Genomic DNA, 27,778 nt, shown 5'->3' on the forward strand with positions numbered 1-27,778 from the left:
TTTTTCATGGTATAAAAGTAGCACGTGCTGGTAAACAGGCTGCTTTTTAGTTGCTTTCCACCTTTATTTAGACTTCTATAAAAATGCTAGTGATATGCATTATCATAAGCAATTAGGCAAGAAGCAATTAGGCTTCTTAATAACCAGTAGCTAATCTACCTAAGTATTTTCTTTGAGTGATTCCAGTAACTAGCTTAAATATGAATATAAAAAAAAACTTGCAGACAATATTGAGGGCTTAATTGAGTGGAAAGTGGAAAACGTAATTCAGTGTGTGAAATGTCTTAATTTTTTTCCTAAATACATTGAACCTAATACCAGCATTATTTTCCTGAACGGTTCAAGGACTTTTCAGCCTATGTGAATATCACCAGTGGGCTGGAAATACGGCTGTTATTTCAAGAAGTGGTTCCTCCTTCTTCCAAAACAATTTTTTGCTCACTTGATAAAGGTTTTGTACATTTCTAACTGTAAATGTTCTGGTGGCACTGGAATAGCTTTTCCCAGGTAGTGTAATAAATAGATTAAACAAATTAGGGCAGCAATGTAAAACCTCTTGCTACCCTCCACAAGGAGTTGAGTTTTAGTACAGCCAAAGAGCTGTGCCTTCTCTTCTCTGCTTAAAGGAAAATAACATTTTTCATCATTATAGTGGCTACTGTTGAAGTCTTTAAAATGAAAACAAGTTGTTAGGTACCAGTATGGCCTTATTTATTGTCTATTGCTAATTAAAAGCAAAACCAACACGAAAGATTTAGGATTAGTTGCAATCCAGGAAGTCTGTGTCCTTCCAGAACTGCTTTCACATTTGCCTTACCAGTTTCTTTCAAGTTACGGTACTGAAATACAACTTCAGGGACCATTTGGAAATGCTGGCTACTGGTATTAATATTTTTTCATATATAAGAAGTGGTTTTCACATTTCCCCTATAGTTTTCCAAGGTTTTCAGAAGATTTGTAAGCATTAGTAGCCAAAATCATGTCAGAAGAGAATGTCTGTAGGTACATATCAACTACAACTTTTTAGCAGACAGAGCCCTTCTAAAACTGATGTAATATTTTCAGAGACCAATCAATCTGTTCGGTTTTAAATTTCATTAAAGCCATGGGCCATTGCTTTTCTAAATGTTAGTTAAAAGCAGTGAGCCCTTTTAGTCCAGCTTGAAGTTATGCTGGTGAGTTAAATTGGAGTACTTATAAACCTTCCTTTCTTAGACCGTCTTGAAAGTAGTGGCCTAGGTGAAAGTGATCTAAAGAAACTAAAAGTTTCTTTGTTTGTTATTTGAACTCTCTGGCTCATGTTTCCCGTTAGTGCGCTGGGAGCGATCCTTGGGTGCTATTGTCAGAGGAAAGAATCAGCCAATGACGCCTGAAGCAGTGAGAGATAAATGGGAGAAGGTCTGTGACTTTGATAACGCCAGCAAACCCAGAAGTATCCAAGGTAAAGGAGACTTTGGTAATGCAGATAGTTGGGGCAAGCAAAGCTTATAAGAGAATGCTTTCTTGTCAGACATTTGCTGAAATGTGAGTACAAAAGTCTACTGAACCAGTGAATTCTCTTGTAACCGTGTAACATTAATCCCTTAACGTTTCAGTACCGTCAGATCTTTCTAAGTAAACTTTTGTGTTCTTACTTTTAGAATTAAGACAGTTTTATCTTTCTTAAGAGTTGCTATGAAAGCAACATCGCTGTCACTTTATGTATTGCAGCCAGACTAATGGCAGTGTTTTATTTGATTGCACTTACATACAGGTAGTAGCCATGTAATAGAGAGATTGTATTTTGTTTTCAGTCCTGGAATCTTTTTTTTTTTTTTTTGTTGTAGACTTTTTCCAGACCAAAAAGGTCTCTGGTTAAGTTCTTCCTTACTGCTTTGTGTTCCTGGGTAATATCACCCCTTGGCTGGTGACCAAGATGACTGTCTCTTCCAATGCGTTGTTTGTGTTCTTTCTTCCTTCCCATTATTTGTTTGGTTTTGGTTTTTTTAAACCAAAATGGCTCTGATCTTTCCTGCTGCCATACATGCCTCTCTTTCATCTTCCTGACTTTCTCTTTGTTGTCTTACGTCTCCCTTTATTTAGATCCGTAGTTGTCATAATTCCTAAATGAGCCATACAGACTAATTTTCCTGACTGCTTTCCAAGATTTCTCAGTACCTTTAGTTTGTTAGTGTGAGTTATATGTGCTTAGTATCACTGATGGTTGTTTTGTTATTGCGCATGCTGTTATTTAGGTCAAAGATTGAGTGTTTGTCAAATCAGGAAATGTTGGCATTTAAGTTAAAGAGGCATCCTTATGTGCAATGCCAGTTGAATTTCAGAGATACTTACATACCCGGGAGATGTTTTAGCTGTTGGTCCTGAATTCCATTAGGGCATTTTGTTAAAACTTTAGGGATATGGTTTTGGATGCCTAAACTAAAAATCAGAATAAGGGACACTTTGTCCTTTCCCTCAGATTGCAGTAGAGGAATGTAACCAGCCATACAGTAGTTAAATATCGCCTTACTAAAACTGGACAAGATTTTGAACTTCTGAAGTAAGTGTGCTTACAATACAACACGGCAGGTTTCTAAAGTCAGGAAATTGTAGATATCACATTAGCATGGGTCTCCCATGCAGTGTACATGCCTTAGCTTTTGTTACGAGTGTAGCCAAAATAGGGCATTGTCCTTTCTGTGTGTCATGGTTTGAGGTGACATCAAGCCATAGATACTGCCAGACTGAATGAAAACTCTTGGCTTTGTTTGTTGTATGTGAGAATCAGCAGACGGGCTGGGGAAGATCGTGAGGAAGTGAGCTGAATTGTATTTTCAGTCCTATATTAAAAGTTTTTTCTACTGCCAAAGTCTCCGCTTTATTGCTTGAAGGTATTCAACTGTTAAATAAGGGAAACTAATTAGAGTATTTGCATTAAAAATGAAAAGGCTACAATACCTAATATCTGCAAGCTAAAGCTCTCCCAGAAGATTTCATTAATTTAAGTAATTTGATGCTGTGAAGAGCAATCATGTACTAACTGTTATGTGTGGTTATAAAAAATACCAATTAGATAAATTATTTGCTTGTAATATAGTACAAAATATCATAATTAGAGATATTAGTCTTGTTTCATAATTTGGGCATACTGATAAGAGCAGTTTGACTTTATTCATTCTAGATTACAAAAAAGTAGGAGCTTCATCTGTCAGTTAGTTGGGGTTTTTTTAAAGGTAATTTTTCTTACATGTGTAACAATGAACTCTTGAAGACTAAATGGAAGTACTATCTCATCTTTATGTTTTAGTGGTGGTCTTTTAAAAAAAAAAAACATTGAATTATTTTTCTTAAAAGCAGTTTAAGTAAAAAGATCCAAATTTTTCTTTCCGTCTTTTTTTTTTTACTTTTTTTAAGCGCTTCTTCAGTTTATAGGCTTAACTTGTTCTCTTGTCATATGGACTGAAACAAGCTAAAAAACTCTTGTTTGCATACCAGAATATCGTTTTATAGGGTATGTCTAATTTTAGTTAATAGGAAGTAGCTAATTGTCACTTGATTTGGCAGTTGATATTAATTCAGTAACTTATATAAGTTTCTCAGATATCGTGATAATGTGCCTGTAAAGCAATCTTTCTTGATAGTTACCCCACATCTTTCTAGACGAGCAGCTGCTGATTGTGCAATACAGTCTTTTGCCCAAACTCCTCCCCTTACCCCAAAAGCTATCTGGCACGCTTGGTGTAACTGACTATGCCTGCCTTTTCACTTTCCTTTTAATGCCTCAGGTGTCTTTGAATGTTCTCTGTAGTTATTCCCAAAGCTTTACAGGCTTAGTCCTTAATGTACTTGGAGAAGTTTGGGCGGTTCCTGTGTACTGCCATGCAGTTTCAGGTATAGTCCTGTTAACTAGCAAATGATAATGATTACTTGTGCATTCACTGCACGATGTCTTTTTAACAACACAAAAATCTGAGAACAGACTTTTTATTAAGAAGCTATGTGAGAATTTAGGCCTTTGGAAGTTGAAGAAGTAGAAGATGTAGTTTTGCTGGTGTGTGTTCTCCTACATTCCTTTTACCAGCAGTGAAAGGTAATCACCTACCTAACGCAACAAAACATTCCCCAGAGAAGTTGTGGAAGCTCCATCCCTGGAGGTGTTTAATGCCAGGCTGGATGGGGCTTTGAGCAGCCTGGTCTAGTGGGAGGTGTCCCTGCCCATGGCAGGGGGGTTGGAATTCAATGATCTTTAAGGCCCCTTCCAACCTAAACCATTTTATGATTCTGTGATTCTATGTCACTGCCTCTGAGGCAGCAGTGAATCGGCAGTGCCTTAGGTGTTAGAGCTTTTTCCTAATTTGCATCATGATGTTACTTTCTTACAATGACTAAACTGAAATAATAGTTTTAGCTTACTTTGTGCCACTTCAGAGCAAGCTAGAAATCTTTCAAGAAGATAAGCAGGGCATGATCAGATCCTTAAGGTGAGCATGCAGAATCAGCTTACATTGTACATCAGTGAGTCACTGTAACCAGCTCCCTGTAAGCCCTTAGGCAGTAGCAATTGCAGAATAATGTGACTTGGATTAACTAGCACTAGAAAAAAATTGCTCAGGCTCTCATTTGCAGCTGGATCTAGTGAGGTGACATATTGGTCAGGGTAACATGATTCTGTGCTTTGAGATACTAAGAGGTCCTGGGCTCCTGTGCCTGTGCATAAGCAGAAAGACCAAATTAAATGTGATACAGAAGACTCATGGATTTGTAGATCACAGTTGCACCTTGCACTACATGTTGGTGTGTTGTCTCCTTGTATTCCATCTCAGATCCAGTAGCCCTTGCCTCCACAGTGCATTACTTGTTCTTATGTTCTAGACCAATTCTTCCCGTTATGCAAAGGAGTAATCAAATTGTGTTGTGAGATAGGTGGAAGACAACAATCCCTGTGTTCCAGATTGTGTACTGCATACAGCATTCTGTAGTATGTGTTGCGCATGTTAGTATATTTAGTTGTGTTGTTAACTAGGAAAACAGAATTAATTATGGCTGTCACCCATATAAGGCAATCTCTCTTTGTCTCAATTTCTTCCTCTGTTGTGAAGAAATGAGCTGGTTTCAGCTAAATCTAGTATTTTAGAGGTCTGTAATCTGTTACGTTCACATGTATTTTTAATTCTCTTAGAATCTCTCTAGGTACGGAAAACAACTTGGGTATTCTCACTGGCTGACTTTTGGCACATTCCAAAAGCTTATCTGTGGTATAGAGCAAATGAATATAAAACACATAGAAGGCAAGTGTGTGTGTGTGTATACCTTGTGTGTATATAAAGAAAAAAATTGCATAAGAAGAAAGCTATTCTAGCTTGAATTTCAGCTTTCTTCATATGTGTTTAAAAAGGGTTTAAACACTGGTGCTGTTTCCCCCATGGTTAAGGGGTATGGTTCACACGCAATGTGCTCTAATTGGAAAGTAAGAGGGAATTTTTGGAAAGAGAAAGGATTTGCCATGATTATTTTCAACCTTTGCTCTTTGGGTTAATCTTTCCCTGCTGTCAGCTATTCATTTGCTCTACAATAGCAGACCATGCTGGGGTAGTGGATATTGAGGGTTTTTAGAGTTCACTGACAGTATAACAACCTTAAAAAGTACCCCAAAACCAATATAAAAAATAGTTTTATTAATGAAAAGGTTTCCTCCTGGATTTGTTTAGCGGCCTTCCAGTACTTAAAGGAGGCCTAAAGGTAAGGTGGGGAGGGGCTCTTTATCAGGGAGTGTAGTGATAGGACAAGGGATAACAGTTTTAAACTGAAAGAGGGTAGATTTAGATGAGATATTAGGAAGAAATTCTTTGCTCTGAGGGTGGTGAGGCCATGGAACAGGTGCCCCAGAAAGAGAATTTGTTTTTGCCTAAATTATACCCTTTGATCTATTTCTTGGATCTTAGAAGAACCTTAGTCAGCTTGTAGATTAAAAAGTACAAATTGTCTTAACTATTGTCATAGTTAAATCTACTCCTGAAATGTTGATTTCAGACATCCTTGTGTGTTTACATGACTGAAAACTCATGTACCACTCTGCACTTCCCTCCCCATGTTTTTTGCTTTCAGTAGTCAAAAGGAATGCAAAATAAAGAGGATTGAAACCATCCTTATCACTGTCCAAACTTCACTTATAAGTGATTTTGTAATGTTTCATCTTTCTTTCTTGGCACTCTCATATTGCATTGTTAGCTCATAGCAATGTATTTGATCAAAACCTTTGTACTTCTTAATGCAATCATCTAGTTTACTCTTTCTTTGAAGTTGTAACCCTTAAAGATTCTTATCTGGTCAATTGTTAGAATGTTAGTGTAAATCTAATACTATACTAGTCCAGTTTCTTTTGCCAGGCAGCAGAAGAGCAGTGAAGACTGAAATAAATAAATATGCTGAGACATTTCAGTTGCATGCTGCTCTAGCAGGCCCTGGAAGATGAAAGAAATATGTCAGCACTGAGGTTCTTAACTGGAAAGTTCTGTAACATAGTAATTCAGGGGGGGGAAAAGAAATTAACATATTTTCCTCTTTCTTTATTAAACAAAAAAAAAGGAATAAGAGCTTTGCTGCCTGTATTTGGTGATACTCTAATAGCTTGCTTAAGCTTTTCAGGCAACTGAAATGGGTGGCATCTTGAAAGTAGCTTTGATATTAAAGGATGAAAACAACCTTGAAACATAAAGCATAGCATACACTTTATACTGATACCTCTCAAGAAATTTTGGCCTAGAACCATAGATGTATCTTATGTGGCTGATGTCTGTCACAGATAAAAAGAAATAGACCCAGGAGTCCTTGAAAGAACATTCCATCATTAAAGACAGGGTTTTTTTGCATACAATTTGAAAATCCGTAGAAGTGTTACTGAATGATTCTGGTATGATCCAGCATAAGTGCGGTTGCTGACTACAAATATACCAGTAGGCCAAAGTTTTAAAAAAACATTTTTCGTGAGGCCTTTGATGTTAAGGGTAAACAACAACACATCTCCCATTTTAAAATGGGTAGAAGGGAGGACCCTGGGAACTAGTGACCTGTCAGCCTCATCTCTGTGCCTGGGAAGATTGTGGATCCTCCTAGAAGCTATGCTAAGGGATGTGGAGGGCAGGGAGGTGATTCGAGACAGCCAGCACGGCTTCACTAAGGGTAAGTCCTTCCTGAACAATGTAGTTGCTTTCTGTGACGAAGTGATTACATCAGTGGACAATGGTAGAGCTATGGATGTCGTCTGTCTGGACTGTTGTAAGGCCTTTGTCAGGGTCCCCCAAAACATCCTTCCCTCTAAATCGCAGAGATAGTGATTTGATGGGTGGACTCTTTGGTGGATGAGGAATTGGTTGGATGGTTGTATCCAGAGAATAGTGGTCAACAGCTCAATGCCTAGACGGAGATTACAATGAGTAGTGTCCCTCAGGGCTCTGTATTAGGATCGGTGCTGTTTGATATCTTCATCAGTGATGTAGACTATGGGATCAAGTGCACCCTCAGCAAGTTTGCAAGTGACAGACACCAAGCCGAGTGGTGCGGTTGACGTGTCTGAGGAATGTGATGCTGTTCAGAGGGAACTGGAAAAATTAATGAAGTTCAACAAGGCCAAGTGCAAGGTCCTGCATCTGGGTCAGGGCAACCCCCAGTATCAATACAGGCTGGGGGATGAAGGGATTGAGAGCAGTGTCCTATGGAGAAGGACTTGGGGGTACCAGTGAATGCAAAGCTGGACACGAGCTGGCAATGTGCAGCCCAGAAGGCCAACTATATCCTGGGCTGCATTAAAAGGAGCATGGCCAGCAGGTGGAGGGAGGTGATTCTGCCCCTCTAGTCTGCTCTGGTGAGACCCCACCTGGAGTACTGCGTCCAGCTCTGGAGTCCTCAGCACTGGAAAGACCTGATGGAGTTGGTCCAAAGGGGTCTACGAAAATGGTCAAAAGGATGGAACACCTCTCCTAAAAGGAAAGGCAGAGAGAGTTGGCGTTGTTCAGCCTGCAGGAGGCTCCAGGGAGACCTTATTGTGGCCTTTGAGTACTTAAAGAGAACTTATAAGAAAGATGGGTATAAACTTTTTAGCAGGGCCTGTAGCAGTAGGACAAGGGGTAATGGTTTTAAACTGAAACAGGGTAGATTCAGACTAGATACAAGGAAGACATTTTTTACAATGAGGGTGGTGAAACACTGGAACAGATTGCCCAGAGAGGTGGTAGATACCCCATCCCTGCAAACATTCAAGGGCAGGTTAGATGGGACTTTGAGCAACCTGATCTAGTTGACGGTGTCCCTGCTCATTGCAGAGGAGGTTGGACTAGATGACCTCTAAAGGTCCCTTCCAATCCAAACTCTTCTATGATATCCTTAGTGTTCAGCCAGACACTTGCCAGCTCTCCAATTTGAGAGTCCAGTCATACATATTCTGGAAGAAAGTTCTTTGAAAAGTGGATTGTAGTATTCTGCACCATTATTAAATTACAGGTTGCCTTTATACTGTTTGTCTTAATGACATCATTGCATGTAGAATACATGTTGGTAATCTTCTCTTCAGATTTCACCATTAAGAATTGTAGTTATGTTCCTGCATGGAAATGGGTTGTGGACATGAAAAGCTGAGGAAACATTCAGGTTTACTTGGAGGTCAAAGCTGTATTTTCCCTTGAAGATTGTAAAGGAATGTGAAAGCCTGCCTTTGGCTCATGCAGGAAAGGTCGAAACAGTAACTTCTTCCAGCAGCTCAGTATTGCTTTTCCTTCATTCATTTAATGAATGAAAAAAAGGGATAACCTTTTAAAGGCTTCTTATAAATTACAAACCTTGTTTTGCACGTTTTTGCGTTACATAAATGTCATAACCTCATGTCATGTTATGACAGTGCTTGTACCCAAAGATAAAGCTTGTCTTCGGTAAAAGAGGTGATAACGTATGTTTATTTCGTAGATGCTCCTTTTTCTTCATGAGATTCAGGCCACAAATAAAACATTGTGATGATTCTGCCAATGAGACTGGGAAGCAAGAAATAGTTTAGGAAATCAAGATTCTGCAAGAGGCTATGCAGCTAACCTGCAGGATATTTACAGGAGTGCTGTGCAGTAGAACAACATGGTGTTAGTCTGAGCAACAGTGCAAGTCAGTATGGGTAAAGGGGTTTTGAAGTGGAAGGGAGCGGCTCCAAGGTAAAGGTAGTTGAGTAGTGATTTTGTGCTGCTCTGATTTAAACACTTTTTTATTTTTCTGTGCACAATTCTCACTGGTTTTTGTTTGATTCTTTCTAATGTTTAATATTGATTTTTAGCCATATTGAGCTTCAAGGAGGAAGCTGTCCTTTATGGCCTGCATCATCTGGCTTGTAATCCTTGCATTGTTCTATCCTCAGACTTATTTTTTTATTTATTTATGTGACTTGGGGAAGAGGGTAACCACCAGGAGATGAGACGTGTCGCTTGTATTGTGAATAATTTTCAAGATAAGAAAAGTGGTAATTTTCAGATGTTTACTTCTGGGACAGTTGAAATGTAATGCTCATTATCTTCTCCTTAACACTACAATTCAAGGACTAAAAGTATTTTCTGACATAGTCCTCTTGGCTTGAATGCTGACATATAGCACCAGTTGTGTTTTAGGAACTTGAATTAGATACATATCATGGTTGACTGTTGGGTGCAGAACTGATGGAACCAGTGTAGAGATCATTTATCATCAGCTATTGTGTAGAGACCTGTAAAATGCAGCACTATGCTCAATTTGTGGATGTACATGTATTGTGTTTAAAAATGAATTGAGAAATACCAGGCTGTATCTCATTTGCTGGCATGTTTGTTGTGTCTCTTAACTTGAGTGTCTCATTTATGACTGTAAGTGATTTTTTTTTTTTCAATTCCTTTCTCTAGAGTCCATAAGTGTATTGAATGATGCTCTAAGTCAGATAGAGTCTCAAAGCAATGTTTCTATGAATTCAACAAGCTCTGGATCAGTGGTCTCTTCGTCTGTTAACACGGTCAGTATCTCTGCCACATACACTCAAGGTTAGGTAAAAACCTTGAGCAGAGACACTTGTGTTGCTGATCAGCTTCTATTCTGGCTTCCTGTCTGCAAAAAGTAAGGTGGGTTTTAAACTGTGAAATGAGGAAGCACAATAAGATTACAGATTTCACTCTTTATTTTTCGTATTGATGATGGGAAAACTTAAGGCTAGATAGACTGAATAATGCAGAATGCAATTGCGTGTAAGTTCTGTAAGCCTCTTTAGTTAGGGTAATGTTCAGAAAAGGGTCAGGGAATGGGTCTTCTTGGGCAATGTGGTTTTGCTCTGGCTCCTTCCCTATAGATAGATAATTTTTCCTTCTTTCAATCTTATTACAGTATTAATTTATTTCATTTGTGGTCAGTTATGAAAAATTCTTATGCATTGTTGGGAGCGGAGCTGTATGAAGTTACTTATTCTTGAAGTAAATTGCTTGCAGCAAAACATAATGCATTATATTAGGGTTGCTTGTACTGCAAAACATACATTAATATTTTATGGTGTATTTATTACTCGTGCTTTATGTTTGCATGTAACTAAAGAAAATGCTCAAATGTGAATTTTGTTTGATATGAGAATTACAGAAAGAATGCAAGTGCAATATTAATTACAGATTTTTGTTTTATACTGACTTTAATTTTCAGGCAAGCATCATTGGCCGGGAATTGTCTACCAACGTGTATAGATATACTCACTTAGAGCCTATTTTGTATGCCCTTGGTGTGGGCATGTCAACGAAGGATCCAGATCACCTAAAATTTCTCTTTGAAGGAAGTGAAGAGTTCTGCTGTTTACCTAGCTTTGGAGTAATTCCTGCTCAGACTTCGATGTTTGATGGCGTTCCTTCGCTTCCAGGACTAAATATTGATCTTGCAAAGGTATGTAAGAGTTAAGTATCTATTTCTGTTTGTGCTTTATATAACTATAAGGTGACTTTAATTAGTGTGTTTGTGATATTAATAAGTTCCTTTTATGATCATCCCCCTCTGCTTGGCACGGTAAGGCCCCATCTTGAATGATGTGTTCAGTTTTGGGCCCCTCACTACAAGAAAGGCGTGTGGGCCATGGCAGTCCCATGCACAAATACAGGCTGGGCAGAGAATGGATTGAGAGCAGCCCTGAGGAGAAGGACTTGGGGGTGTTGGTGGATGAGAAGCTCAATATGAGCTGGCGCTGTGCACTCACAACCCTGAACGCCAACTGTATCCTGGGCTGCATCAGAAGAGGCACGGCCAGCAGGTTGAGGCGGGTGATTCTTCCCCTCTGCTGGGCTCTCGTGAGACCTCAGCTGGAATATTGTGTCCATCTCTGGAGCCCTCAACATAAGAAGGACATAGACCTGTTGGAGTGGGTCCAAAGGAGGGCCACAAAGATGATCATGGCGGGGAGCGCACCTCTCCTCTGAAGACAGGCTGAGAGAGTTGGGGTTGTTCAGCCTGGAGAAGTGAAGTCTCCCAGGAGACCTTATAGTGGCCTTCCAGTATCTGAAGGGGGCCTACAAGAAAACTGGAGAGGGACTTTTTACAGTGGCATGTAGTGATAGGATGAGGGATAATGGCTTTAAAATGGAAGAGGGGAGATTTAGATTAGATGCCAGGAAGAAATTCTTTACTCTGAGGGTGGTGCACTGGCACAGGTTGCCAGGGAAATTGTGGATACCCCATCACTGAAAGTGTTCAGGCTGGATGGGGCTTTGAGCAACCTGGTCTAGTGGGAGGTGTCCCTACCCACAGCAGGGGAGTTGCAACTAGATGATCTTCAAGGTCCCTTCTAACCTAAACCATTCTATGATTATATGATTGAGATTCTCAAGCGTGTCCAGAGAAGGGCAGCAAAGCTAGTTAGGGGTCTAGAGCACAATCCTTATGAGGAGCAGGTGAGGGAACTGGGCTTGTTTAGTCTGGAGAAAAGGAGGCTGAGGGGAGACATTATTGCTCTCTACAACTACCTGAAAAGAGGTTTTAGTGAGGTGGGGGTCAAGCTCTTCTCCCAAGTAGCAAATGATAGGACAACAGGAAACAGCTTCAAGCTACACCAGGGGAGGTTTAGATTGGATATTAAGAAAAAATTTTTCACCAAAAAGGTTATCAAGCATTGGAAGAGGCTGTCCAGGGAAGTGGTTGAGTCACCATCCCTGGAGGTATTAAAAAGATGGGTAGATGTGGTGCTTAGGCATGTGGTTTAGCGGTGGTTTTGGCAGTGTTAAGTTGGTGGTTGGACTTGATGATCTTAGAGGTCCCTTCCAACCTATATGATTCTATGATCTTAGAAAATGAAAGGTCAGTGGTTTTTATTCTTACTTCTTAAGAAATTATTCATTTACTTCACTTGTATAACCTGTATTTTTCTAAGGTGGTATGGTCAATTTTTTGTTAAATTTTAATTATGCTTTTACTAAACCACAAAAGCTTAAAACTTTCTTTGGAAATATTTTCTGTTGGGGATGAAATTGGAAAAACAAAACAAAAAACTTTCAGGGTTTTTTTTGTTTTGTTCTGAACACTTTCTAAAATGACTGTATATTTCTGTGTAATTGTGATGGGGGAAGCAATAGAATACATTGATTGTTCTTACAGTGCTGCCTTTCTTTACATAGATGCTGCATGGGGAGCAATATCTGGAACTGTATAAACCATTACCAACCTCAGGTCAGTCCTTTTGTTTTGCTGATTTGTGGTTCAGTATGACAGCAGTTCCTGTAGCCATATTATAAATGGAAATAAGGAAGCTCTGTTTCCAAGTGGATTTTTTGCATATTCTTTTCACAAAGGTTGGGGGAGAAGAGAGGCAACCGGTTGCATTATTGAAGGAATTCTGAAACTCTGTGTTCTTGGAATCAGGTGTTGCTTTTGTGTAGTATACTTAGTAAACTCATGCCTAATCTTTTATATAATAAGCAAATAGACTACGTGCTGGTGTATTACTCATATCATTTGATACCTAACGAGTAGAACTTTTAATTCTTTCTCTAAAGTTGTATCATAGAACTTTTGGGATGTTTACCTAAAAATCTTTCAACATTATTTACATTTGTGTGCCTATAAGAGGATAAGATTTAAATTATGTATGTAAAGGAGGAATGGGCATCTCAATTAGGAGGCTAAAAAACAATTACTTTTTTTCCTGTCAAAATTCTCAAGATACTAGTTACTGCACTAGCAAGCTGTTTTTGCAGATGGCTGTGTTGTCCCAGATTGTAACACTTGAGAGGTGTTCATTAGACTCATTCGGGATAGGCATGCATGTGTTTGCGTTTCTTCATTAGTAGTTTCTAATAATTAACTTTTCCAGAGTGTAGAAGGAAAAAAAAAATAAAAAAATCTTGCAAGCAACAGATAAATGGCATAATTTCTTGTTGAAACAAAAAGGAGATGTGTGAAAGTCACATTAACTTCAAAGAAGTCTGATAATTAAGAGTGGATTACCAGGACTTTATAAAGACTTTTCCATTCCATAGGCTGATCATGTAAATATATATGGTTACATCTCTCTAGAGCGATAACCTCTTTAGAGACAAACTTTATAAACTCACAGGCCCAGGCTCTGAGCTGAGCGTCTTTTCTGTGGAACTATGGTTGGCTCAGGCTTCTTGAAATTTGTGGACAATCTGTAAGTGATTGGAGCTATCTTTGAAATTAGTGATGTGTTTGAGTCTAAAATGGGATTTGTGTTTAGCTCTGAATACATAAACTGTAGCAAGGTTCTATTTAAAAAAAAACCCAAAACCTTAAAAAAAGAAAAATCCCTCACACCTGTAAACCAAGATTTGCATGTTGCCAGATGCTTCTATTCAAATCATGATGATTGTGACTACTATGACTATTACTATGATTATTATGACCATTATTATTATTGTTAGTAAGGAAGCGTAAAGAGGGATCTACAGACTTCATTCCTGAAGCAAAACCTCACAACATGTACGTGTTCTGTTCTTACAGGAGAATTAACGTCAGTTTCAACTGTTGCTGATGTTCTCGACAAAGGATCAGGAGCAGTCTTGCTTATAGATGGTAAGAAGGTTTGTAATTTTTGGAGGCGATGCAGTAAAATTGACAGGCTCAGTTTTTAACTAGCTGTACCAATAACCACCAGCCTTTCCACAGTAAAGACTGTGAGCTTATTAAAACTTGATGAGAGCTGAGAAATGAGCTAATTAGCAATAGCTGTGTAAATGTATAATGTAGTTGTTCTAGTGCAGTCAACGTACTGATATAAGAACACTCTCTTTGGAAGATGATTTCAGAGAAGGATTGGTTTTTTCCTATGGAGGTGGAATAGAGCACTATGCAAACTGAGCAGAATTCTTCAATAATACTATCTAGTCCTATCTGAAGGCAGTCATTTTAGCTTCTGCCACCCTTCAGCAAGGGGGTGTGCGTGCACATGTGTGCCTCTGTTTTGTGGGATGGCTTTACGAAGGTTAGTCATGTATATGCTGTGTAGACTCATCTGCAGAGCAGCCATCTTTAAGAGCATGTCCTGTGTTCTTTTTTTATGTCTGCATTATCCTTTTCTAAACAAAACAAAACAAACCCCCATTTCCTTCCTCTTGTATCCAAGTTAAAGGATCAGAATGTCTCTGCAAGTTGATAAGTTGTTGTTTTCAGAATTTTTATATCTTTAGTTGTGGAAAATTAGGCTGCAAGAGTAGGTTAATAGGAAGTGAATCTCTAAATACTCTTGAGTTTTCTTCCTTCAGAATACAGATAAAATTGTAAAAAGGTCTTTACTGTCACTTTGTTCCTCCTAGCTGTGTTTTGCTTCCATACTGGGCTAACATTAAGCCTGTCTGTTTCTGCAGCATGCAAAAGTTTTTTTTCTAAGCATAGTCTTACTGTGTGTTAAATTTCTTGTGGGATTGGAAATGAACATTATTACCAATACTGTAAATTTCAGTCTAAGGCAGTAGAATAGGCATGAACTGGAAACAGGAAGCTGAATCTCCATTCAGTGTAAGAAGTTTAACATCTGCAAAAGAAGGAACAGGTGACCTTTAAACTCAAGCTTGCTCTGGAGCAATTTTCATACAAGGTACTAGTACCACTTTTTGTATGAGTTGGTAATGCGATTTACACGCCAGGGATTCTTAATAGGTTCTAATACATCATATTTTATGGCACAATTCTGTCATATTTAAATAAATGCAGTATGAGATGCTGAAATAAATACTAATTTGAGCACTCTGTTGTCATATATTTTTAGCACTTTGAATGCCATCAGTGTTTTGATAACTTCTTTCTTAATTTTAGTGCTTTCATATAGATAAAATTAATGATAATGTTATTTGAAACAGATTATTAATCTTCACTAGTCAGGAAGTGACTTGCAACAGTGCAACGTGAAAGTTTGATCATTCTCCCTTTAGTTGTTAAAATCAGCTTTGTCATGTTTGAAGTTGAACTTTTCTGTTGTAACAACACATGCCAGCTATATAAAAAAAGGAGATTGAAGACAATATATGACCTTCCTGTTTTGTTGTCTTTCAGTGAATACCTATTGTGGAAAGGACCTAGTGTGTTATAATCAGTTCTCCTTGTTTTTCGTTGGAGCTGGAGGATTTGGTGGAAAGCGGACATCAGAAAAGGCCAAGGTAAATTCACGCATATTCATATTTTTTTAAAAAAATTAAATATAAAAACTTCTGTCAGCACTGCAAGAGGAATATTTCCTATATCAACTAGGAAGGAGAAACTAACATTTGAGCAGTGTGGAGGTACAAACTCAAATGGAATTTCAATATTTCTGTTCATTGAAAAGCCTAAGTGGAAAGTGTTCAGGGCCTGGAAAACCAATGATTTTGTTCTGACAGTTAGGGAGAAAAGTGAATTGCTAAACATGCAACTGATGAGATATTCCTACATTCAAATATTTGAAATTACAGATACGGAATATCCTAATGGAAAAGAGTATAGGAGATTGACTGGAAAATGTTTAGAATCTAAATTCTGTGGACTTGGAATTGGAAAATGATGTCTGCAGTTAAAAGAAAGTTGAAATTCACATAAAATGCGTGATGATGTGGACAGAATGCTTCTTTAGGGGTTTGTATTAGATCTTTTAGAGGAATGTCTTCTGAAGTCGACAGCATAGCAGGCTGTAATCTCACCCAATTTGACCCAGTTAATTCCACAGAAGTGGTAAAATCTGATACGTGTTGTGCTTTGGGCTGTGCTAAATTCCTTAAAATCCTACTTCTGTAGGTCAGATGGAATATGCTGTCAGTTCAGCTGTCCAATTTGGCAAGAGTCTTATTGATTCTTGGTTTTATGAAACCCAAATGTAAGCTTTGCAAACAAAAGAAACTTTATGTGTTTTGATTTTATGTATTTAGTTACTCTCAGTCGTGCTCTCTATAAATAAACAGATGACGAAAGTTACTAATTTATTGTTAAATGCTAGCTGGGGAGAGGTTTTATTTTCTCAATCAACTCTTGATCTGAAAAATTTTTAGAGACCTCTTAGATCAGAACAAGAACAGAGAAGTGGCTTTTATTTATAAGTCTTGGTTTTCTCAAGTAGATTTGAGGAGCTTGACCTCTGATATATATATAGCTTTAAAAGTGGATTTTTTTGGCTACTCTTGTTTGAACATGCACATTGAAGAGTGACAAAGAAGTTGAGGTTTTAGATACTTTTCCTAGGGGCCTGCTACAGAGCTGTTGGATTGTGCCAACTAGACTCATAACAGAGTCCTGATTTAAACCTGTCTCAGCTCTGCTGTCATGATCACATTTCAATTTCTGCCTCAGTGCTTACATCTCCAGTTGGGAGTACATGATCTGCGTGTTGTCAGTTTAGCATTACAGTGTGTTCTGCTGCTCCACCTCAGAGACTTTCTTTGCTTCTGTTTAAGGGGGTGTGAGGGCTATTTCTACTAAAAAATAAATTGACACCTACTGATACTTTTGTGTGTATGTATACAGTGAGTGTTCATGTTTAGTTTAGTAACTTGTTTTTAGTGTGTTCAATTTGTGCTAATAGGTTTGATCATACGTTAATACTGTAAGATATTGCTCTAGTAAAAAGGCTAGCTTAGTAAAAAGCTGAGAAGTACTTAAATGTGTAGTGTTAGGTTTGAACTTGCAATTTCTAGAAGAGGTCTCTAGGTGTAGCTCTCTATAAATCTATGTGCCTGCATGAAAGAGGTTTGGAAAGCAGGAAGAGGAAAAGTGTAGCATTATAGTTTCTCACTTCCAGTGGAGTGGAACTCCTGCATTTTGGGAGAGAGTTAGCAAATGAAAACAATGTCACATGAATGCATAGTCTGTATGTCCAAATGTGTGACGTTATATGTTAGGTACTTGACATAGAACTATTTTCTCCTTCAATACCATGTTTAAAGGTAGTGCCAGCTATGAACAAATATTGTTATTATGAACTAGAGCCTTGAGGCACTACAGTAATAAGCAGTCAATTCAACAGTGGCCATTTTAAGATCAGTATTTGTGAAAATTTATAAAGAAATACCTAGGTTTTGTACAAATGTAACACTGTAGGTAATGTTCTTTGGGATTTTTGGATGTAAACTTACAAGTTTTTTTACTTAAATCTGTATCAATTATATAGAAGTTTTCACTTACATAACTTTACAAATCAAATCTTGAAATGCTTGCTGCTTCAGAGAGAAATGGGAAAAGCCTCTGTGGAGTATAAAAAAATTTACAAAATATTATTGCAGACAGTGCATAAAGGTCTTTGATGGAACCCTTGATTCTTCCATAGTCAGATTTTACAATAGTGCATGCAAAAAAATAGAGATTCAGAGGAAATGTTGCTAATCTGTAGTGGTGGCATCAGTGAGTCTGTTGTAGTGCCTTGCCACTTTAGTTAAACATTGCACTTCAGGCTTCTGCAACTTTGTCGCTGTTTTTAGTGAAGTATGAGAATGCTATATAAATTATTTTACATTTTAAAATATAGAGAATACCTGTTTCAGGCAGCAGTCCTTCTTGTGATAGAAGAAAACAAAATGTAGTCTAGTTAAGACAACACAGTGATAGCAAATTCAACAGAGGCCTCTTCATGCAAGAGGTCAGTTTCAAACAATAAATTTTCCTGCTTTGTCTTTGCAAATCTTCCCAATTAAAAAGACTTTCAAGTCCCTCTGTGGCAAAAAGAAATCCCAAGCTGATCAGATATATTTTAGAATGTGTCTTTTTGTCACTTCACACATTTATTGTATCTGCAAACTAAGAACAAATTTCCAAGTTGAGCTCGACAATGAGCAACACACTGTGTAAGTTGTGTCTCTCCTCTTCCTCTTGGGGTTTTCTTGCCCTACTGGCAGAGGGCTTTCTTTAATTATTCATGTGTTGGCTAGTTTTAATGTGTTAATGGCTCGGTAGGTCAGGTTGAGTTTCTTTAAACCAACTGGAAATAGATTGGCAAGCCATTCTTGCTTTGAAAGCATTTTAGCTAGTGTCCTTGTTATCAGGCTGATTAGTGTGTAGGTCCGTTGTGGTTCTCTGAAGTGACAAAAGTGGGAGTGATGTTATGAAGTCTTCCACCCAAGATGTGGCTTTGCTCTGCTGTTAAAACAGGAAAGCCTGTGCCAGTTTTAGATGTGAAATTACACAGCACTCAGTTTCTTTCAATTTCTTTTTTCTTTGGTAAAGAGCTTACACAAGCTAAGATTAAGTGGAATTAGTACAGGTAAGAGTGAAGTTGCTTCCTTTCATTTTAGAGCTTATGCCAATTTCTCTTTTTTGGGGCTTTCTTTTGTTTGTTTTGAAAACCCAAGAAGGAGAGGGGAAAAAATATTTCAGCTACTTTAATAGATTTTAGTTGGTGATTATGTTCTTTGTGTTTATTGTAATCTAGGATGTTCTCCCTCAGTTTGGTGAAGTTTGTGTCTTCAATAGATTGCACAAGGAACAGCTTTTTACAACAATGTGGGGCTCAATATGCAGCATGTAATTGTAAAGACAAAAGAAAAAAGTGATGTAGTCTGTGAGTGTGGTAGTAAATAATTTTGTACTCCATTGCACTTTTAAAGGTGTTATTTTAAAAGCTTCGTTTTCATTTCTGTGTTTCAAACCGCTAATGTTCCATGAGACAACTATTTTTTCTGAGTGAATAATTCTTGCTTGAGTGTTTTTGGATACTTCAGAAGAAATGCAATTAAAACTGATCAGCTATATAACATGTAACTGTTAGCCAGGTCTGATGCCTCAGGATTGCTACCTTTGTACAGCTAACCTTGATAAAAGACTTTTTCTGGCCAAATACCTTTTTCTATTTGTCTGTAAATGTGGAAAGGGTAGGAGGAACTTCAACAGCTTTGTAAATGCTTAATGTACTGTACAAATTTTCGCATTGAAATATTAATACTACAACTTTTGCTTTAGGTAACAGTGAATCCACCCAAAAGACCCCCTGATGCTGTGACTTCTGATGTCACAACACCTGATCAGGTAAAGTTTTGTATGCTCTAGGTGTGGAAATGTTGTTTTATTTGGAGAAAGGAGTCTTATATGATGTTCACTAATTGTTCAAATTTTCTGATATAACTCGGGTATTTATGTATGTATATTTGTATGTGTATATGTATATATATGTGTGTCTGTATGCCTATATATAACGTGAAGCTAAAAATTGTGCTAGGTTAAGTTATGATAGTGTGTTGAATGTACTATTTAAATCATTTTTTTTCATAAGGCTGGTGCAATTTTATAATCGTTTATTACAAAATTCTACATAAAAGGAGGAAATAAACCTTTGTATTCCCTGTTAGTTTTTTTTAAAAAAGGAGGTTGAAACTCTATGAAATTTATAACAAACAGTGCAAGCAAACACATTGTGACCAAAAAAAAGTGCTTAAAGTTCACAAATTTGAAAATGTTAAACTTCTATACTAGTAGTAGTAGTCAGGGAAACCTGAAATACTGACAGATGCCTGTCCAGGTGTGTTTCTGTCTGTCCACAGTCCCACTGGTTCACAGGCATCTATTTTCCATAGGCAAAAATCTGAGCAAATAAATATAGCCTCCTCTGAAGGTAAACATATGCATGTGTCAGACAAATAAGACAGGAAAGTTTGGAGTTACCAGTATTAAGACACTGAGCAGTATTTTCAAAAGCAACTTAATCATGGCAGGAGGCTGTAGCTTCTCAAGATGCAATTAAAATGTTGAGCATCAGCTGGACTTTGGTAACTGTGACATCTCCTTAGCCTCTGATTATATACGAAGTAGTTAAACTTAAGTCTCAGACATCTGATTCATGTGCTTGAAGTTGAAGTTAGCCCTACCCACTTAAACCACGATAGAGAGCTTAGATCAGTGTTTCTGTTTCTACCACTGGTGTACCTACTGCGTCCTAAAATTGACAGCATCGGTCTAGGAGGTACAGATGTCTAATGAGAGCTGGCAAGGTGAGCAAGGAGCAGGGAATAGTCGAGTATTTTGTTCCTGGGAGGTGGTTAAATGTACTGTAAGGTGCTGTCTAGCAGCTGGCACTTAATTCAATAAGATACCACAACCCTAATGGCCCAGTAGTTAAAAGTGTTTACTTTGAACGTTGGAAGTCTAGTTCAGGTTCCCCTCTGTGTGGTTATACCGGAATTGATTCCAGGTCCATCAGTTTTCAGATTACATTTATGATGCCCTTGTTCATACAGTAATCATCGTTTCTGAGCCTTAAACTCTTATGTCTGGAATTGTTACTGTGTATAAAACGTTAAGTTCATGAGATAAAAGAAGATGGTAGTCACCCTATAAAGTTGGGAAACTTTGCTACTGCAAAACTGATTTTTTGGAAATAAAGTTAAAAAAGGTGGCACAGAGTAGCCACCACACTTGTTTTATTTTAAAATCTACTCTGACAGGTAGATACATAAAGAGATTTCCTCTTCAATTAGATCTTGCAGAAGCCACAGCCAGCGGACTTTTAGAATTGCAAGAAGGCTTATCTGCCAAATTATTCAGTAGCATCTGTGCATAAGTGATAATGCCTGTGTACAGCAAGGAGAATGTGTAGAACTTGGGAACTTCATGGGCAGAAATGCAGACTTCTGTCTGAAGGACAGCTTGGGGAAATGTTACCAAGATTTTACATTTATGAGTCTGTGGAATGACACATAACTGCCTAAAATCCTTTTCGAAAATGGAAGCTGGCAAACAAATTGCATTGAAGTTTCTGAAAATTTTTTTTCTTAGTGTTTAAATGAAAAAGGTGTTGGCAGAAATGGCTGTTGCCATTCAGCTATTGAATTAGTATAGAGTATGAGACAGACTGCCGGAGTCAGTTTACAGATGGCATTTGAGTTAACTTGAACTGTACTAATTTCCAATGATAGTTGTAACATTCACTACTCAGTTTTTGTGTTACCACAATTATGTGGCTAAACTGCTTTTCATACTTCGCATTTTCCCCCCTTAACTTTTCATAGTGTGATCATGTAGTAAAATTCCTGCTAAGTAGACCTACATCATGCATATTTAAAAATGTTTACACTGATGACTCCTATCTTTCACTAAAGTCAATGACTGTGGTTATCTTGAAAGTTACATTCAGTTCTAACTCAACTACAGTGTGTTATGAATGAGTTGCAGTACCATGGTGTAAGCTGCTTAAAGGTGAAAAATTTAGAAGTATCTGACCTGAAGAAGGACATAAAACATTTCTTCTGTGTACTCACGAATTTTTCTGCAAAGAACTAGGTGACATTTTTTCCATCTTGCCCTGTAGAGATGGGCATTTGCTGTGGTATTTTTCTAGCTTGTTCTCTCTTTATAACCTAAGCTATGCTTTACTAGATATGCTGCCATAAATCTTTTGAATAAAATAGGCCTTTTGACAGAAGATCAAGAAGTCTAGAGCGTGTTTGACTGTTGGCTGTTTAGCAAGAAATGAATCATTCAATTTCAGCCCTGTAGGGAATGTTTAATATAGTTACAGAGCTTCAGTATCATCAAGCTACTCTTGTTCTGCCAGTTTTTGAACCGGGGCCTTAAATTAATCAAACAGATTTTGCTGAATGGTTCCAAATGCAGTTAAGAATCACAGGCAGTTAACAACCATTATCTCTGGAGAGTTTTGTTTCTGTAGAATTTTCTTTTCACTCCCTTCCCAAATGTGTCTATTTCTTGGGAATTAATTTTCTGATGGTACACAAAATAAGCTGCAGTGTGTATTTAAAGTGGATGATGTCCAAGTGATGGAGGTCACTTTTGAGGAAGGAAACAAACATGGAGTCTTGAGTTTATTAGTGTCGTTCTGTGGGGTTTTTTTGATTGTTTGCTTGTAGAAAAACTCACAGCATCCTGATGTTGTGCAGGTTGCCTGCCAAGAGGTAAACTATTCTCTGTCTTCAAATATCAGAATTACTATTCAGAGTACACAATGTTGAGACAATAATAAACAGTATAACAGTAGCCCATAAAATGGATTTTTTCAATAAGTCATTTCAGTTTTACTGTTCTGTGTTTCCTCCCGCTTTCTGCTGAAAACTACCTGTCCTCTTTGCCTATGTGGAAAAACTAAAGCTGTAACGTTGCTGTCAGCTCATTTCAGTAAAAGGTCTAATAATTTTAAGAAGGGGTTGCAAATTGAAAAATTCTTTTCACTTGCGACAGTATCATATATTTCACTAAAGCATTCTCCTACTTTAAATTTGGGACCAGCTGTGTACGAGCAACTGTGCCCCCCTATATGTCTCTGCAAAGCAGTCTCTTGTGAGCTATCACATGTGAATTTCTGCCAGAGCTGTTTTCCATGCAACTTGGGTATCTCAAGCACATGGTACTTCCGCTCTGTGATTTCCAGGGTGAGGAAAATTGGCTGTCCTTGCTTTCGAGAATTTTTCAATTCCTTGTTAGAGCTGATGAAACTGAGACTGATACTGGTCTGTTGGAGGACCAGCTTTTTGATATCCTGTCATTTTAAAGTTGCTTTCATTTGGAAAACTACAATAATTTTTTAAATGTTGCAGAGTCTCTGAGAAGCAAAAATTCCAAATAAAGCTTGGTTTGTTTGTAGTCTTAATCCCCTTTGTATGCAGTGCTTTATGATACAGTTTTCTGTCATTTAGGCTAAATGGTGTGTTTGTTCCCTCTCCTTCAAGAACTCCTTCCACAGGCAAAGAGAGTGCTCTAGGCCTGAACTGAGATAGCACAGGAAGTCAGTTTTCCTATGTTACTTGTTGCAAGAAGTTGTGTTCTGAGAAGGATTAATGAGAGGAAAATGATCTTATGGTGAAGAAAACGATCTCACAGTTGGTGACTGGTTGGAGCTTTAGTTCTTCAAGAATGGGTTTTCTTTGCTTTGTCCGTAAAATTCCTATGGGCTGTAGGCAACTCTTAGTCAGATACCTGAAAGTACTCAAACATGGGTGGTGCTCCTTAATCAGTGGATGTTAGGAGAGGATGAGGTGGTAGAATTTGGGAGATGAAACTTGGGAGTCGGACTAGCAGGAGAGTGTCTGAGCATCACAAGCTGAAATTGAAATTCATAGGATCTCTATTCTGAACTTGTACAGTGTACTTTGAAAATGTGATGGGCTTTGAAGCATTAGGCCTTCAAATATTAAATTGGAGAGCCAGAATTGGTCTGTGCTGCTGACAGTTGCGACCTTTTCTGCTCTCTTACAGTTTGCAGTCTATGAAGTAAGGATGTTTATAAATGTTTTAATTGTACAGAGAATATTTAAAGGAGCGGTGTATAGCATCTGATGGTGATTTTTGAGAATGTGATACAATGAGCAGCATAAAAAAAAAAAGGCAATTTAGGGAATATAATGATTCTTTTGTCATTCAGAGATTTGTAGAGAGATGCAGTAAATTCACACCTAGACAAATCTGATAGGATTTAAAATACGCAACTGTGTAAAGCCTCCTGTTCCAGGTATAGATGAAGCATTGACTGACAGGGTGTGAAGAAATTGCTGCTGTTTAGTGTGGTTTTGGTTGTTTGTGTTTTTTTGTTGTTTGTTTTTTGTTTTTTTTTTTTTTAAATACAGTTCTTTTCCATTTTCTCTGAAAGAGGAGAAAATAATTGGTACCGCCCACGTTTCGAGTAGTGTCATCAACATGCTGTGACTAAGACTGCAGGAGTGTCCTTCCCTTCCCAAGTCATTCTCAGTCTTGCAGTCCTCTTGCTCATACTGCTGTCCTCTAGCTACCTGAGTTTAGTTTTTCACTATTTCAAGTTCAGCTAAAACTACAGTTCTTAATGTAACTGGAAAGAATTGTGAAGACAATTCAGCACAAATCTGGTTTGTTGTAAAAGAATGGACTTTGCAATAAAAACTTTGTAAAAAGACATGTTGGAAGGAGAGGTGCATGGGAAACGTTTAATAGCCTAATGAATTATTAAACTAAAACCTACTCTAAAAATATTTTCTGCCTGTCGTCAACAGGTTCAGTACTATGAGTCAGTGCTTTACTTTGAGGGTTGCATGATAAGACCCTTACAAGCTTCAGTGTAATTGGGATGTGGATACTTACCTGTGGAAAGTCATCTCTTATTCTGCACAGATTTCATTTGTGTTTTCATTTTAAGCATATGTAAACATTTGTGTGTGTTTTTAGAGAACATATGCATAGATAGAATAAGTAATCATTAACATTATATGAAAAAAAAAGAAGTTTATTATTTCCATCGTATGTATGTTTCCTTTGGGAGATTTTATGCTTATTTTAGACAGAAGGAAAAAGTTATAGGAAGGTGAATGTTTTGAGTTAAGGTCGTTTTTTGAATGAGTGCAGTAAAACATGAGAGAAAAGATAATGAAAACGTGTAAATGGATGTGGAAAATATGGTTATGGGACAAAGGGGTTTTTTTGTGTCCTGCTCTGTAAAGACTGTAGTACAGCAGTGCCTGAAAACATGTAAATTTAAATTAAGTAAAGAGAGTAGCACAAGAGAGCCTCCTGAGAGCCTCAGGTAATTTTTTTTTTCTGTTTGTAGCATAAATATTTTGTTTCATGATAGAGAAAATGAAGTGCTGCAGTAGCTGCGTAGATATGGAGAGCATGCCAGAGAAAAACAAAGGATGATACAGGCAAAACAAAGGGATGTGAAGCCTTTGCAAAGATTTTATAATGTTTTCCTAATTTGTCTCAAGATTTCAGTATGCCGAGATGATACTCTCAGAATCCTTGAAATTGTATAGTGAGTGAGCATTTGTAATAGTAATTACTTTAAAGGTTTGTTACATGTTATGATGCGAATTTCAAGATTTATACACCACTCCCACCCTCCCTGTTTATTCCTGTTGGGAAGATCAGAATATAATTTTCCAGTCATTGTGATTTTGAAAAATACTCAAGGGCTTGAATAATACTGGAATTTTGTGTAGTAAGGTGATAGAAGAAGAAAAGTTACTAGCCTTACAGTCATTTTGTTTAGACAAGATGCTCTTCATTACCAAGAGTTTGTTTCATCCCGTTATCTATGCATGTCTTAGTAAAGGCTATAAAAACTGTTATTCCATTTAAAATTCCACAAACCAAAGTGGTTTGTTCTTTTTGACTGAGAGGGGCACTGTTAATGGAAAGGCTTCTACATTTGCCGTGCTGCTGGAAAAGGACTAGTGTTAAATTTAAATTTGAAAAAAAAGAAGTGGTAGGGATAAACAGTGAGGACGTGAGTAATGTGGGGTGAGGAAGGAGAAAAGATGTAGTGCCGTTTTATACCTATTATACGTATTCCTGTTTATAGCTGTGTATGTGAAGGTGTTTTAATTGAACGTTTTAGTAATTCTTATTCTTGAGGGAGTCAAGGTATGTAGGGAACAAGGTAGTGTTTGGATAGACTAGACCACTGAGAATTTATAATTGCAAACCTAAGGTGGTCTGCGAAACTATATGCTTGTATTTCTTAATTACAGTTTTGGTAAAAAATAGAATCATGTGCAATCCAGACTGCCACAAAATATGTTTAGGCATTGGAAACTAGTATGAGCAACTTAAACTCTATTTTGTTTATTTTCTACATACGCCTACTTTGAGAAGAATAGTTGGTTATCTGGCGGAGCAAATAAACTCTTTAGTCTTCCTTTTGTGTTGGTTTCTACCAATTGCGCTTTCCTAATATCTCTCCTTACCCTTGCAGAGATAATTAAAAAGGAAGAAATGGCAAATGGGGATCTCAGATAGTCAAAGAGTAGCTGCTTAATTCTAAGTACAGTAAATTACTTAAGTACTCTGCTAAATTTGAGCCCTTGAAGCATCAGCACTGCCAGGTTAGCTGGAAACATTCATTATTCTTAATGTAAATCAGAGCTCATTGAAATCTGTAGATGAGATTTGTGGCTGTTTTTTCTTGCTTGGTGACTGCTTGCTCTTACTTAAACAAGCTGTTAGATAAAGTGTATGTACATACATGTACACACACATCTGTACGTTTATACATATATACATATATACTTGGTCAGATAAGCTCTCAGGCAGTGCTTTCTTACTCCCCAGATAGAAGGGAAAATATATGGATAGTTGGCTTCCTTTTTCGTTAGCTTTACTGCTGACCTTTATTGCAGTCTGCAGGCAAGACTGAAAAATTGGCACAGACAGGTTGGATATCGCCTTTTTTTTTGTGGTCTGGCAGAACTCCTAAATTGTTAGGAAATGAGACTTGACAGTTTGTGTTATTAATTGGAGAACAATCTGACCATATTATGACTGACTTCAATCTAATGCCCCACATCAGTTGACTTTTGTCATCCTCCAAGGATGCATCACTTTTTTTTTTTTTTTTTTTTTTAATGCTATCACTCAAGACTTCAGGAAATGTCATTATTTGAGGAATATGGAAAGTAGAGCCAGCAAGGCTTTAAAACAACTCTCTTCTCATGTAGAGTGTAATCTGTATAATGAAGTAGTACCAAAGACTGTGGTAAATGAAAAGCAGTTTGTTGGCAGACCTGAGTTGGTTGGATTGAGTCTGAAATAACCTGCTACGTAACTGTTTTATTCAGTTCAGCCTATGAGTTTTCTAGCTGTGCCCAGTGCCACTCTAGTTGTTGAAAGTACAAAGTGTCGTCTCCCATTTTGTGTGTCAGACTTTTAGTTAAATACATTGATCACATTTAACTCTCTGAACCTAATTATTTCCTACAGACTACATTTATTTTGTTAGCAAAGCACAAGTATTTTTACTACAGTAATTTTGAAAAGCATTTAGAAGAAGTATTATCTCCCTAGTAGTCCTTATCATCACCCCAGATAAATGTCTAGTTCTTATTACTGCTTTAGTAACCAACAGTTGCATAGCTAGATTTAAGTTGAGATTTGAGATTAAAACAGAAATTTGACCTTTTTTATCCTCCATAAATAGAATTTTCCAGTTCTACAACTACATGTTACTTAGTTTGAGTGAAAACTTACTACAACAGCTCTTTTGTTAAAATAGCCTCCTGACAGCTTTTGTAAAAATTAAAATTAACGGAAGAATGAAAGCGAGACCTTTGAATTTTAATTTAGTTTAAAAGTCATTTTATGATTTAATTTAATTATTTCACATCTGGCAACTTTTATTTTCTAGTTCTCAAGAGTGGTAGAGTGGTGATTTGTTGTTAGTTTTTAGAGTCTTGAAAGACAACTTCAGTAAGGAAGGGTGATACTCTACTTTGTAGAATTCTGTCAGCAGCAACTCTTTAAATTGTCAGTTTTAAATTCTTTTTTTAAAAAGGAACTAAGGGTCTGTTCCTCAGTAAAAGTCTTTTTCATAGTGTTATGACTTTGATATTGGTGGCATTAAGGCCTTAGCTCTTAGCAGAGGAGCTACTATGTACATCAGAGCTGCCCATCTCTATCTTTTGAT

At 37.5% G+C, this 27,778-nt stretch overlaps 1 protein-coding gene across 1 annotated transcript in view; it reads left to right on the plus strand.

Moving 5' to 3' along the window:
• HSD17B4 (hydroxysteroid (17-beta) dehydrogenase 4) overlaps positions 1-27,778 on the plus strand; it is a 62,794-nt gene that overhangs the window by 11,699 nt on the left and 23,317 nt on the right. The window contains exons 11-17 of the mRNA XM_009893793.1: positions 1,313-1,441; positions 9,885-9,991; positions 10,663-10,896; positions 12,615-12,666; positions 13,957-14,028; positions 15,505-15,608; positions 19,366-19,431. Of these exons, the coding sequence (XP_009892095.1) occupies positions 1,313-1,441; positions 9,885-9,991; positions 10,663-10,896; positions 12,615-12,666; positions 13,957-14,028; positions 15,505-15,608; positions 19,366-19,431 (764 nt within the window). The remainder of the gene's footprint in view (positions 1-1,312; positions 1,442-9,884; positions 9,992-10,662; positions 10,897-12,614; positions 12,667-13,956; positions 14,029-15,504; positions 15,609-19,365; positions 19,432-27,778) is intronic.

This window comes from Charadrius vociferus, unplaced genomic scaffold (assembly GCF_000708025.1).
Source record: "Charadrius vociferus isolate BGI_N301 unplaced genomic scaffold, ASM70802v2 scaffold158, whole genome shotgun sequence".
Lineage (NCBI taxonomy): Eukaryota > Metazoa > Chordata > Aves > Charadriiformes > Charadriidae > Charadrius > Charadrius vociferus.